Source organism: Saimiri boliviensis, chromosome 2 (assembly GCF_048565385.1).
Source record: "Saimiri boliviensis isolate mSaiBol1 chromosome 2, mSaiBol1.pri, whole genome shotgun sequence".
Taxonomy (NCBI): domain Eukaryota; kingdom Metazoa; phylum Chordata; class Mammalia; order Primates; family Cebidae; genus Saimiri; species Saimiri boliviensis.
Window position 1 is genome coordinate 205474438 of NC_133450.1, and position 14795 is coordinate 205489232.

Genomic DNA, 14795 nt, shown 5'->3' on the forward strand with positions numbered 1-14795 from the left:
TGGCTCACACCTGTAATTCCGGCACTTTGGGAGGCCAAGGCGGGCAGATCACCTGAGATCAGGAGTTTGAGATCAGCCTGGCCAACATGGTGGAACCCCATCTCAACTAAAAATACAAAAATTAGCCAGGCGTGGTGGGCACCTGTAATTCCAGTTACTCAGGAGTCTGAGGCAGGAGAATCGCTTGAACCCAGGAAGCGGAGGTTGCAGTGAGTCGAGATTGTGTGATTGCACTCCAGCCTGGGTGACAGAATGAGACTCTGCCTCAAAAATAAACTCTGGGATTGACGGTTTAAAGAGCTGCAGAATAGATCATATAGCTGGTCTAAGGGCCTATTTGCATGGCTCCCAGAGATGGAGATGTCTGGGTAAATGAGTCTTGTTTTATAATGCTGCTTTAAATTTAGGAGTGACTTTAGTCTAAGGAGTCAGAATGTTAAATGAAAACCTCATTTGTGCCTAGTACACCGTGCTGTATTGTATATGTTCTCTGTCTAGGCCTCACTCTTTTATGATTGTATTGTGCTGTATTGTATATTATTCTCTGTAGTTACATGGTAGACCACCAAAATGGAGGGAAAGCCCCTAATTTCAGGTGAACAATTACCAAGTGATTTTTTTTTTCACATTTTATAGATACAAGTTCATTTAATGCTCATAACAACACTATGAGGTCAGTATTATTGTCATTTTACAGATAAGGAAACTAAGTGACAGGTAAAATAACTTGCCCAAGGTCACGTAGCTACCAAGTGGCCAGAGCTAGGATTTAAACCCAGGCCATCTGGCAGTGGAGTTCAGGCTCTTCACCCCTGCACTGTGCCAGTTCACATGAGGGGGTAGCTCACACACACCCAGAATAGTCTGTGGGCAGAATTTCTTAAGTTTTATGCATATCAGTTTGAGTTTAGGGGAAGGCAGTTGAGATTCTAGAAAGCCTAGTGTGATCCTCACCTATTCAGAATGTTTGCAGCTTCTTCCAGTGAGGCCATTTGAAGAGACCCAGAAGCTTTTATCTACATAGGTCAGTGGAGAATGTTGTTGATTCTCTGCTTTGTACTCGAATGGTCTGACTTCCTTCTTTATTCATTTTTCTATAAACAAGGTTTATAGGTAATCTGAAACATACTGTTCACATCTGTCAAAACTGACTGACTGTTTTGTTTTAGGGGAGGTAGAGGTTATATCAGGATTTTTTTTTCTTTCTTTCTTTTTGTAGAGACACAGTCTTGTGTCTTCCAGGCTGTTCTCAAACTCCTGAGCTCAAGCAGTCCCCCCACCTTGGTCTTTCAAAGTGCTGAGATTATAGGCATGAGCCACCTAGCCTTTATGAATGTGTTTTAAGTCACAGTTTAGTTTAAGCTCAAACATTTAATTCCCTTTCATCTTAACTCTATCTATCTATCTATATTTATATATACACACACACACACACACATATATGTGTGTGTGTGTGTGTGTGTATAATTTTATGTGTGTGTATAAGATAAGATGAAAGGGAATTAAATAGTTGTGTGTGTGTTGTGTTTTTTTTTTTTTTTTTTTTCCGGAGACAAGGCTTCACTATGTTGTTCAGGCTGGTCTTGAACTCCTGGGCTCAAGTGATCCCCCCACCTTAGCCTCCTAAAGTATTGGGATTACAGGTGTGAGCCACAGCACCCAGCCTCATCTCAATTTTATAAATGATGAAAGACATATTAAACCTAGGACAAAATAGTAACTTTTGAAATACAGGAAAGTTAGCCATCAGTTGGCTCAGTAGCACATCTCTTAACCTCTGAGCAGATTTGACTGAAGGATCAAACATCATATGATTAAGCGCCTATGAGGATAAGCTTACTGAGAAAGTCAAGAAGTATAATCCCTACGTGAACTTAAACTCCTCAAACTGAGAGCTCCCGGGGCCTTTTGTCAGTGTGTTTTTGTGTATCGAATTTTTATTATCCATGATAAGATGGTGTAAAAATGCTCATAGATGTTTAGTATTTATAGCCTATTTTCTTTTATATATATGTATATATTTTTAGTTTTTAGGTTTTTTTTAGAGATAGGGTCTCACTTTGTTGCCCAGGCTGGAGTGCAGTTGTGCAATCATAGCTCACTGTAACCTTGAACTGCTAGGCTCAAGTGATCCTTATCACTCAGCCTCCCAAGAGCTAGGACCTGCAGGCATGCATCATCATGTCTGGCTAATTTTTTAAATTTTTAATTTTTTTCTAGAGATGAGGGTCTCACCATGTGGCCCAGGCTGGTCTCCAACTCTTGGCTGCAAGCTATCTTCATGCCTCTACCTCCCAAAGTTCTAGGATTGCAGGTACAGGTGTGACCACCTTGCCTGGCAGTATCTTTATACTGACTTGTAAATCCTGTGGTCTGTTTGATCCCTTCTTTTGGTGTGTTAAAGACCCCTCAGAGTAACATGGCGTAAGTGAAACCTTTTCTCAGTATTCAAGTCGGAATCCATAACTTCCTTCTTTCCACTTAGCATATCCAATCTTTCATCTTCTACTTCTTACTTGGTTTTCAGATCTATTCTCTTCATCTGTCCACCACTTTCCAAGCCAGATTATTATTATATTTTACTTGAATTACTGCATCAAACCTCTTAAGTAGATTCTTGCCTCACTCTTGACCTCTTCAAACTATAATCAGAATAATGATTCTAAAGTTACTTTTTTGCTTATAACCATTTAATACTTTCTTATCTCTTTAATAAAGACTAAAGTCTTTAACATGACTTGCAAGACCTTCATGATTGGAATTGCATCAAACCTATAGATAAATTTGGGAATAACTGCAAACCTAATGATGTCGAATCTTCCAGTCCACTAATAGGATATATCTTTCTGTTTATTTAGGTCATGTTTAATTTCTTTCAGCATTGTTTTGTTGTTTTTAGTATAGAAGTCTGGGGCATCTTTTGTAAGAATTACTACTTGACATATCTTTTGGGACTACTGTAAGTAGAATTTATTTAAATATAATCTTTAAATATTTTACTTCTAATATATAGAAAATAACTGAGCTTTTAGTATTAATCTTCTATCTTCTTACTTTGCTAAACTCAATTATGAGTTCTAGCAGTTGCTTTGTGAATTCTTGGTGATTTCTGCATAAACAGCCATGTTATTTACATATATTATAGGATCAGATTTAATTCTTTTTTTTTTTTTTTTTGAGACGGAGTTTCACTCTTGTTACTCAGGCTGGAATGCAATGGCGTGATCTCGGCTCACCGCAACCTCCGCCTCCTGGGTTCAAGCAATTCTCCTGCCTCAGCCTCCTGAGTAGCTGGGATTACAGGCATGTGCCACCATGCCCAGCTAATTTTTTGTATTTTTAGTAGAGACGGCGTTTCACCATGTTGACCAGGATGGTCTCGATCTCTCGACCTCGTGATCCACCCGCCTCGGCCTCCCAAAGTGCTGGGATTACAGGCTTGAGCCACCGCACCCGGCTGATTTAATTCTTTTGTCTCAATTTTTTTGCCTTTTCTCCTCCCCTCACCCCCAAACTATATTATTTTAGTGCTAGGACCTCTAGTACAATGTTGAATAGGAGTGATACAAATGGGCATTCTTGCCTTATTCCTAATATCCAAAGGAAATAGTTGTCTTTTACATTAAATATGATAATAGCTGTAGATTATTCACCAATGCTCTTTATTGGTTTGAAGAAATTCTCTACCATTATTAGTTTGCTAAGAGTTTTTATTATAAATGGATACTTAATTTTGTCAAATGCTTTTTCCTCTATCTATTAAAATGATTGTGTGGGTTTTTTCCCTGTAGACTGTTACTATGTTGAATTACATTTGCTCACATTTTGTAAAGGATTTTTACATTCGTGCTGATGAAGAATATTGATCTATAATTGTCTTATTGTATTGTCTTTGTCAGGTTTGGTGTTAATGTTATGCTGGCATCCTCAAACAAGATGAAGGAAGTGCTTTCTCTTTCCCCCATATTTTTGAAAATATTTGCATAATTTTGTGTTATTTCTTCCTTGAATGTTTGGTAGAATTGACCAGTGAAACCACCTGAGCTTTCTTTTTGGAGAAGGTTTTTTAAGTCAATTTCTTTTGTAGGTACATAGTTAATTAGGTTTTCTGTTTCTTCTTATGTCAGTTTTGTCTTGCATCAGCAGTTGAGATCTAGTGGTATTAAAACACAGCAACAACAAACTCTTTGAAAGGTTCAGAACCTTGTAAAGAGAGAGTCTACAAGGATTGTTGGGTAGATTGTCATAACTGAAGTTAGGTGGAATCTAGTCATTCACTGTTACTTTGCTACTAATTAGTTTTGTCATCTTTTGGAAAAGTGATGTAATCCTTTCATACCTTTTTTTTCCTGTAAAGAAATTTTTCTCAAACTTTTAAAAGAAAAGGTATTTTCGTGGGCTTTCTTTATGCCTAATGGCTTAAATAATTTTTAGTATAATGTTACTTAAATATATGTAAACATAAAGTTTATAGTTCTGGCATAGCTATAAATACAAAATGTACTTACAAATTCAGCTTGAATTTGTTAAACCAGATAAGTTAAAATTAACAACATTAATTTATAGGGAAGCAGACTTGAGACAGTATCTTTCTACTATTGTAATACCAGTGGCTGTGTAGTATAAATAAAAGAGCATGGGCTCTAGAGTAAGACTTACTTTCAAATATTGGCTCTGCCATTTACTTTGTGCAAGTGACTTATTTATATTTATAAAACGAGGATAATAATTGAACTAGTCAAACTAGAATTTAACTTAAACTAGAATTATTGATAATAATTAGAATTCTTGGTGTGGTTAAGTCCTAGAACAGTGCTTGGCAAATAGAAATTATCTAATAAATATTAGCTTTATTTGTAATTATTGTTGTATTATTGTTCTACTGACACCTAATGATTAATTTTGGGTTTAATGGTAGAAAGTCTGATTGGATATTTAATGTCCTTCTGATTTGGCTTTCATAATATAAATGCTAATACACAGAATGTCTGCTTGCTTAAGTTAACTTCATAGCTTTGCTAACATAGTGTATTATACTTAACCTAAATTCCACCAGCTAGAAGTCCTTGAATTTCAGGGTTTTTTTTGTTTTTGTTTTTGTAGAAACAGGGTCTTACAGGCTGGTCTCAAACCCCTGGGCTCAAACGATCCTCCTGCCTTAGCTGGAAGTACAGGCATGAGCCACTGCACCTGGCCTGAATTTCAGTTTGTAATCAAGTGTCACTTGATAACTCTGAAAGTATCTAATCCAGTCATTGCCCATGTCAGATATGGGAAAATGCTATTTTATAATTCTTGAAAATGTAGAAGCACCATTTTTCAGCATAGAGGTATCATTAGTCTGCTTATGGGAATCTGTAGATTTTAAAAACTTTATTCTCAGAATTTTGAAAATGCCTTGATTGTCTTATTGTTGATTTCAATTTGTAGGAAACTTAGAATGTATTGAAGTATAGTGATAACTATTCTTTTGACTCAGTATGTTTAATTGCCTTAATATATCAGCTAATTATGCTCTCAAAACTACTAGTTAACATGGTTGCCAGGTTGAAATATATTAATAGTAATTTTGGAAAAATATTTTCATTTTATGGTACTCAGAGATTAAGAACCTCTCCATGAGATTGGCAGTGAATTTAAGAATGTAATAAAAACAACTTAATGTTTACTACCTCTTGATTCTTAAAGGTTAGTGAATATTAATAAAATGTATAGCCTTTAATAAAATTTATAATCTTATCCACTTTTTCTTTTCATTGTAGCATTTTATTATTATATCTATGGGGGCCTTGAGGAAAGGTACTATCTTACTCTTGTATAGTAGTTTCTACCTGATTAATAGGTTCTTTAGAGTTCTATATGTCTTTATAATTTGTGCTTTAATTCTGCCACATATTCAAATATTTAAATTGTTCTAACATCTTCATTCAAATGTTGTGCCATAAATTGCATGCCTGTAGTCCCACCTATGCAGGAGGCTAAGGCAAAATAATTGCTTGAGCTGGGGAGTTCAAGAACACTGTGAACTGCATTTCAACCTGGGAAGCAAAGTGAGACCCTGCCTCAAAAAAAATATTGTGCCATAATGTATAGGATTTTCTATGAACATGTAGTATTTATTTAAACTCCTTTTCTTTTCTCATTGCCCTATGACACTTAAAAGTAATGTATTACTCCACCATCACATTATGTTGTTTTCATGATGTCGAATCAGGATGCCTTTTGTTTTAAAATTATTAGTGCAAAAGAGAAATGTTTCATTTATATGTGCTGAGATGAATACAGTATGAACAAGTTTCCTAACAAATTGGAAGCTGAATGAAGTCACTTAAGGGGATTATGGGCCCTAATATGAGGCACAGGGGTTTTGAAATTACATGGCATTATGTAGATATATGATTATTTAGATGATTAATAATGTGCTTCTATTAGCTATTTTTTATTATCAAAATGAAAAATGGTAAAAACATTTATTACAGACCTTCTAAGAATTTATTTGTGGAGTCTAGTCTGAGTAACAATTGTACTGGAGTATGGTGCAGAGTAAATGAAGGATTATACTCTAAGGTGTCAAAAACCAGGGAGGAATGTATTAGTTTGTGTGTGTTAATTAGTAATTGACTTCAGCGATATGTAACAAACAACTCCCCAGCACCATAAGACAGTGAAACAAAACAAAACAAACAAAAATAAGAGAAAACTCCAACAACAGTGGCTTGAACAAGATCAGGACTCTATCTTTCCCTTCTGAATAATAAGGAGTCCTGAAGCAGGCAGTTCAGAGCTGATGTTGTGGCTCAGGTGTCATCAGGAACCCACGCTCTTTCTTGTTCTCTGCCATTCTTAAGTTCTTCTTTATGCTCCTAGGCGGCCTCTGTAGCTCCAGCCATCCTGTCTTTTTCCCATTGGAAAGAAAAGGAAAGAACTAAAGGGAAAAGGCAAAAACCAGACAAATCTGTGTTTCAAGGGCTTTCCCAGAACCCCACTCAGTGACTTCCATTTAGGAGCTGATCATAATCCAGAAAGAAACAACCACGAGCACCATAATCCTGAATAAAAATCCCTAAAGTCTAAAATCCTGAAAAATCAATCCTGAAAGATCAAAATATAATTATGGAAAAAATTTAAAAGATATTTATTTTACATTTTTAAAAAGGGACTTATTTGAGAAACAAAAGCAAAACACTTCATAGGTCACTTTATAAAATAAAATAGACAATATTAATATACAATTTTTTGCCAACAAACACTCAGGTATATTAATGACAGTTGCATGGGTATAACAGTTATGAGCAGATGAACCATAGTCATGAAGAAATAGCTTATAAGTGAGGTCATCTGATATCCTGTGACAGACAACCTAAGTCTTTTGATGAGATTCATCAAAACCGCGATGAGTCACCACTGCATATGCAGATGCCCAAAGAGCTAAGATCTTGAGAAAGTTTATTTTTCAGAAATGTTGATGTCAGTGCTTTTATATACACACACGGCGCTTACACACACAGTCAACATTGTGGTAATACACCTTTTTGGAGTCAAATTTCCAAAAAGGGCATAAAGTAAATAAGTCTTCATAATGTTGATACCTCCAGTTTTGGAAATGATAAGATGAAATACATAGCATAGCACATGGTAAAAGAAATAGTTCTTGGCCCAGTGTAGTGGCTAAAGCCTGAAATCCCAGCACTTTGGGAGGCTCAAGTAGATCACTTAAGCGCAGGAGTTCAAGACCAGCCTGGGCAACATGGCAAAATCCCATCTCTACAAAAAAAATTTTTAATACAAGAGGTAGCCAGGCATGGTGCATACCTGTGGTCCCAGCTACTTGGGAGGCTGAGGTAGGAGGGTTACCAAAACCCTGGGGGGCAGAGGTTGCAGTGAGCTGTGATCTCACCATTGCACTCCAGCCTGGGCAACAGAGCAAGACCCTGTCTCTAAAAAAAGAAAAAAAAAATAGGGCTGCCAATTTAAGAGTAGGAAAACTAAAAAAAAAAAAAGTGTGTTACAAGGATATATTATGGCAGTTGCGTGGAGGTAGTCTGTAAGAGCTGGCTGACTTTCATGATCATTAACTATATTTTGAAGTCTTGTATGTTGATAAATAGCTTCTTTTTTTCTTTTAGGACATGGCTGTCCATGGAGAATATGTTTCCGTTCCTTCTATATGTGTTACTGTTCTTTTTGGAATTCTTCTGTGATTCGGTATACAATATGAGCATTGCCTATTAAATTTCCCCATGCTTCTGAGTTGTGGGTAGATGGAAATCCATTCTGCATATACTCATACACAGACCACAAATTTGGCAGAAGCAGTACTAGTGATGGAACAGCAACACCATTACATTAAATGTCTTCTTATCCTACTGTGCACCTAAGTATTTTTGAACTAGTCATTACTTTGCTGGCTTCTTCAGGCAATGTGGCTTTAATTCATTAAAAGCTTCTAGAATGTCATCTGCTGAAAAGAATGCCAGTGTAGGCAAATGATCCCTTTAACTGAAGTTTGTATCATTGTAGCCAATCCACTCATCTGAATTTCCTGCCAAATGCATTAGGCTGAATAGGAAATACAAACTTTGAAATTCACTTTTCAAAAAATGTGGTTTTTTTTTTTGAGACAAGTTTCGCTCTTGTTGTCTAGGCTGGAGTGCAATGGCATGATCTGGCTCACTGCAACCTCCACCCGAGTTGAAATGATTTTCCCGCCTCAGCCTCCCGAGGAGCTGGGATCACAGGCAGGTGCCTCCGTGCCTGGCTAATTTTTTTGCGTCTTTAGTAGAGATGGAGTTTCATCATGTTGGCCTGGCTGGTCTTGAATTCCTGACCTCAAGTGATCTGCCCACCTCAGCCTCCCAAAGTTTGGGATTACAGGTGTAAGCCACTGCACCTGGCCCAAATAAACATTTATTAAGTGCTTTACTTTTTCTAGTCATTAATACATAATTGAGTGGATAAGTTCTAGAATTTTCACATCTAACAGGGACATGAATTATATGTAGTTGATAAACAGTGGGAACGATTTTGAAATTCATTAGCTAAAGCGAAGCATGTGCCAGTTCGTCTATGTTAGATTTAGTGGTAAATATAAGAAATCTGTCTTGACAGTCAAATCACTGATCATGAATAGTTCACCATTTATTGTTTTTTTTTTAAACACTGAAGGAACTTCAGTATCAACAAGTATGTTTGGTTCAGAAGATCACTGAGCTTATTGAATTCTTTTTATTCTCTGCTGAAGGGTGTTTTTTGAATGGAAGCATAGTGCTGTATGTGAAGGGGCAGAAGTCATACACAATTGAATAATTTGGCAGGGGAGATTTCTTGTACTTTTTGCCTGTGTTTTCGCTTCTGTGATCTTTGAAACACTTCCTGCACTTGTGTTTGGAACGTGGTTATGGTCTACAAATTTTATAAGTGTATGCTATCCATGTGTAAGTCTGCCTATTGCTTAGCTGCTGCAATTAAGCGATTTTCTGCTTGGGCAGCACCAGTAATAATTAGCTTTTAAAGTTTTCTATTTCACCATTTAGTAACCTTATATAGTTAACTTATCACAGCTCTTTTGCAAGAGAACATTTCAGTCTCTTCTATTGTGTTGTAAGGAATACAGCAAGAAGGAATGACACTTGGCTTTGTCTGTACCAAATCTGTATTAGTCAAGATTCTCCAGAGAGACCGAACTAATAGGATATGCATATAAACATGAGAGGGGATTTATTAGGGGAATTGACTCATGTGATTATGGGGCTGAGAAGTCTTACAACAGGCTGTCTGCTAGCTGGAGACCCTGGGATGCTGGTGTAGTGGTTCAGTCCAAATCCAGAGGCCTCAGAACCAGGGAAGGCGATGATGTGACTCTCAGTCTGAGGCTGAAAGGCCAGGACCTTGGAACTGCTGGCATAAGTCCCAGAGTCCAAAGGCTGTAGGCCTCCAGTTCTGATGTCCAAGGCAGCAAAAGAGAAGCCTGTGCTAGCTCTCAGAGAGAGAACAATTCACCTTCTGTATTTATTCTCTCTGGGGCCCCAGCTGATTGGATGGTGCCGCCAACATTCAGGCAAGATCTTCATGTAATCCACTGAGACTCACACACTAATCTCTCCTGGAAACACCCTTACAGACATTCCCCTAGATGGTGCTTTACTAGGTTTCTAAGTCTTGATCCAGTCAAATTGACGCCTGAATTTAAATCCACCCCATGTCAGTCTATCACTCATATGTATCTCCTTAAACCATATTTAATTTCCAAATAAAGACAATAACAAGGTAATAGTTCCACCTAACATGATGTAGCTATCCTATGATTGTGATTTTTGGGATTTTAGACTTTAGGGATTTTGATCTTTCATGATTTCAACATTTGGGACTATGACATTCGGGATTTTGTCTTTCAGGATTATGATCCAAACCCTTCCATTTACATGTCCTTGGCCATGCCTGTGTCATAGGGCCACCCTTGCTCCAGAGGAAGCTGGGAAAATATTTTTGTGAGCACATTGCTGCCTCAACAAATTGGTACTGTCTGTGAGGACTAAGAGAATGGACACTGGGTAGGCAAAATAGCAGTCTCTGCCTCACCAATTAAATACTAGCGATGTTAAGTTTAAAACAGGCTGGGGTGCAGTAAGTAGCTCATGCCTGTAAACCCTGAGCTTTGGGAGGCTGAGACAGGAGGAGAATTGCTTGAGCCCAGTTTAAGAACAGCTTGAGCAATATAGGGAAACCCCTGTCTCTACAAAAATAAAAATAAAATAAAAGTTCAGAACAAGTCTTTGTCTTTTTTTTTTTTTTTTTTTTTTTTTTTGGCATATCTACTTTAACCGAAGTTATATGAAAGGAATATAAATGAAATAAGTCTGAATTTCTAGAATATGAAGGAAGTGTAAAATCATGTAGTCCTGGCATTTTAGGCTTAAAGGTAATTAGTGCCTTGTTTGAGACCACAGGCAGCGGTTCCAGGCTTGGGATTTGGCGTTCCTGACTCCCACACCAGTCACTGTTCTTTCCCTTCACTTTGCTGCTTCATGAACTCTGGTTGCTTATCTGTCACTCTTCTACATATACAAGGCAGCTGGGTTTTGGTTACACTAGGGGAGAAAACCCTCTAATCCCTTGAATGGTTACAATAAAAGAGATCCGAGGAAATTTTCTGTTTCCTACTTGGAAGTCTTGTACATTCACTTTGTAAGTATTGATGGTGCTGGCAGCTTATGAACATTCATTCATTCTTTATTCAGTTATTCGGCAATGACTGCATACTAGACAATAGGTTATAATGTCTCAAGAACAGGAGCATGCCTTATGGATTTCCATATCCCCAAGTAGGTCCTCACTGATGAGTGAATAATTAAGTCATAGTTTCTGCCTTCAGGAAATCCTTAGTCAAGTCGGAGAGACAGACAAGCAAGTCAATGAGAATAGTATAGCAAAGGCATATCTCTTGAGAGGGTACAGGCATGGGTGAAAGGGAGCTAAATAAATCTCTTAGGCAGAAAGAGGGTCTGGAAAGATGCCGGTAGGAGGTGGCCCCAGGTTCAGTTTTGAAGGGGCTGGCCAGGTGAGGAAAGAGAAGGGCAGCGTATCAAATGAAAGAATGAGTCTCTCACCAGTAGGGAGTTTAGAGAAGAGAGGACCACAAGAAGTATGGGAAGAGGCCATGGTCATAGGAAATGAGGCTTGAGAGGTGGCTGTGGCCACATCAACAGAGATCTTAATAGTATGTTAAAGGATTTGAACTTACCTAACCTCCCTGACCGGGAGCCATGGAGTCAGACCAGGGAATGGAGGCTCAGGTATCGTTGTGGTTAGACTGTGGTGCCTGAGTGCAGAGCACCAGCGAGGCATGTCTTGTCACCCACAGCTGCAGATAGCCAGGGCTGACTGAGTCACACATAAAGATTCCTGTGCCTCCCTGCCCAGTGCTCCCAGGAGCCCCTCTTGGCAGAGCCTTACTAACCTTGCCAGCCCCTTGCAGACTCCACATGTCCCCTTTCACTTTCTTACCCATCGTGTTGTCCTCCCTCGTCAGTGACTAACAAAGGCTTCTTTTTGTCTCCTGCCTAGTAAGGAATGATTTGCTTTTATTTGGTAGTTGGTTATCCTTGGCTTTATGAGACCCTCAGATGGTGGAAAACACCAGACCTCCTTTGTAACCTCTGATGGTAAATGAAAGGCCATATTTCAGGAATTGTAGATAGCCAGGAGACAGGAAGCCTCCTCCTGAGAGTGGTTAGAGCAGGGCCTCCCACTTCCCTGTGCTGGCTGCTTTGGTCTACAGACTGCCCCATCCAGCAGGTCTCCTCCCAGTCTACTCTCCCTTCTCTGCTGAAGACTTCCCCACTTTTCAAATCGAGTCCCTCATTCCCTCCTTGGACTCCCAGTTGCATTGTCTTCTGGTGCCCAGCCAGGACTGGCTTCCTTTCTCTGATATCCATCCCAGGATGGGTCCAAACCTCCGTTCTTGGCTCTGCTTCTAGTAATGAAGTTTCTGATGACAAAGGGTGACATTGGAGCTGCATGCTCTTGGTTAATGCAAGTAATAGACACAATGTTGTTATTGAGGGGCCATCTGAACCTCTCTTGTCAGTGACTTTGGAAATAAAATGTACCATGGAAAAGCTCTTTTTATTGCTCGTTTCTCTTTTTCTTTCTCTTTCTTTTTTTACCTTAGGCAGGAATTATAACAATACAGGAAACTCATTTTTTTCCAAATCCCACAACCATAAGTCATCAGCTGTTTTTACTTTTCCTGGTATTCTCTTCCAGTCCCTGCTCATCCGCAGTGACACTGACTAGATTCAGTTTTGAGATGCATTTCTTTTTATGCCAAATGATCATATTTGGGACAGATTGAAGTAATTGAGCCATAGGAATATCTCAGGTAATAATGGCTTCTTCTTTTGATTATTTCCCTTTAGGAGAGACACTGCTGATCCTGTAACATGGAGGATTGTCTTCATACCTCATCTGAGAATCTGTCCAAATTGGTCAGCTGGGCCCACAGCCATGGGACTATTTGCAGCCTCATTCCAAACCTGAAACACTTGCTCTCTGAAGGTTCCCATGGGAACCTGACAGCAATGTGGGGCTGTAGTGCTGGCCATGCTTATCACTGGCCACTAACGGCTACTTGCAGAGCTGGTTCCCAAGAGAGGGTCTGTTTCCAGGATAACAGAAGTTTTAACTCTGATAGTCCCAGCATAATTGGGGTGCCCTCTGAGACACAGACTAGCCCTGTTGAAAGGTACCCTGGGCGACCAGTGAAAGCAAAGCTAGACTGTAACCGGACCAGAGACTCTTGTGACTTCTCCTATTGTAGTGAGCCCTCTGAACTGGATGAAGCTGTTGAAGAATATGAAGATGAGAACACCCTGTTTGACATGGTTTGTGAGTCCTCTGTTACAGATGAGGATAGTGACTTTGAACCCCAGACCCAAAGGCCTCAAAGCATTGCTCGCAAAAGACCTGGGATAGTCCCGTCTTCCCTCCATTCAAGCTCCCAGGCGCAGATGGTTGATGAATGCAGCAATGATGTCATCATTAAGAAAATCAAACAAGAGATCCCCGAAGATTATTACATTGTGGCAAATGCAGAACTGACAGGAGGGGTAGATGGACCAGCCCTGTCCTTGACACAGATGGCAAAACCCAAGCCTCAGACTCATGCCGGTCCCTCCTGTGTAGGGTCTGCTAAACTGATTCCCCATGTAACATCTGCCATCAGCACAGAGCTAGACCCACACGGTATGTCTGCATCCCCCTCTGTGATCTCCAGACCAGTTGTCCAGAAGACTGCCAGGGTATCTCTGGCTTCGCCAAACAGAGGACCCCCTGGTAGCCATGGTGCCAACCAACAGGTGGCCATGCAAATGCCTGTGAGCACATCCCATCCTAACAAACAGATCAGTATCCCCTTGTCTGCCCTGCAGCTGCCTGGACAGGATGAGCAAGTTGCTTCTGAAGAGTTCCTGTCCCATCTGCCCAGCCAGGTCTCCTCCTGTGAGGTAGCCCTTTCTCCCTCAGTTAACACAGAGCCAGAAGTGAGCTCCAGTCAGCAGCAGCCCCCAGTCGCTCCAGCCATAACCACTGAGGCCACAGCACAGTGCATACCAGGTATGGCATGTGAGGCGACAGCAAGTCCCTCATCCACACACACCAGAATTCTGCGCCGTCAGCACTTCTAAAACCATTGGCTCAGTTTGCTAGAATTCAGTCCTTTGTTAGTCCTAGAAAGATAGAAATAATGACTGTGTTATATCCAGGTGATACTATAAAGGAAATTCATAAGAATTAAGGCCCTATCCAGTTGACGTACCATAGGCCTGAGAGGACAGCTGTAAGATTGTTCTGTTGATATTGTAGCATTAGATTTAAGTTTGATACCTGTCAGCTGAATTTGTATATAGTAAAGTTATTTTTGAAAGTTTTAAAAATATGCTTTTCTATCAGTAGTAGTGTGTTTAGTTGTTGTTTGAAGCTATGATGATGTTGGGTAAGGCATATAATGACAATAGACCTGATGCTTTTCCATTATTTATTTGACTGAGCCAGCTTGACATTGCTATTCATTTTAGTTGGTGTGGTAGTTTAAGTTTTTTTTTTAAAAAGCAATAGACATTTCTAAAAGAGGTATTTTATCTTTTCCCTTAAAATTTAAAAGAATAAGAAAACTTGCATTTCTGGAATTTGTGAGCCTAACTGAAATGGATTGAGAGGGGAGTGAAATAATCGTTTGAGGCCCCTGCACCTGTAATTGTAACGTTCTAATGTTAATTCTGACATTTAGTATTTATTTA

The 14795-nt window shown here is 39.3% G+C and overlaps 1 protein-coding gene across 4 annotated transcripts in view; it reads left to right on the forward strand.

The window, feature by feature from the left end:
- The window catches only part of KIAA1958 (KIAA1958 ortholog), a 213834-nt gene that overhangs the window by 70439 nt on the left and 128600 nt on the right, over positions 1-14795 (forward strand). For all 4 annotated transcript variants that reach the window (XM_010335958.3, XM_003925227.4, XM_003925226.4 and 1 more), the window contains exon 2: positions 12918-14112. In XM_010335958.3, the coding sequence (XP_010334260.1) occupies positions 12942-14112 (1171 nt within the window). In that variant the 5' untranslated portion in view covers positions 12918-12941. The remainder of the gene's footprint in view (positions 1-12917; positions 14113-14795) is intronic.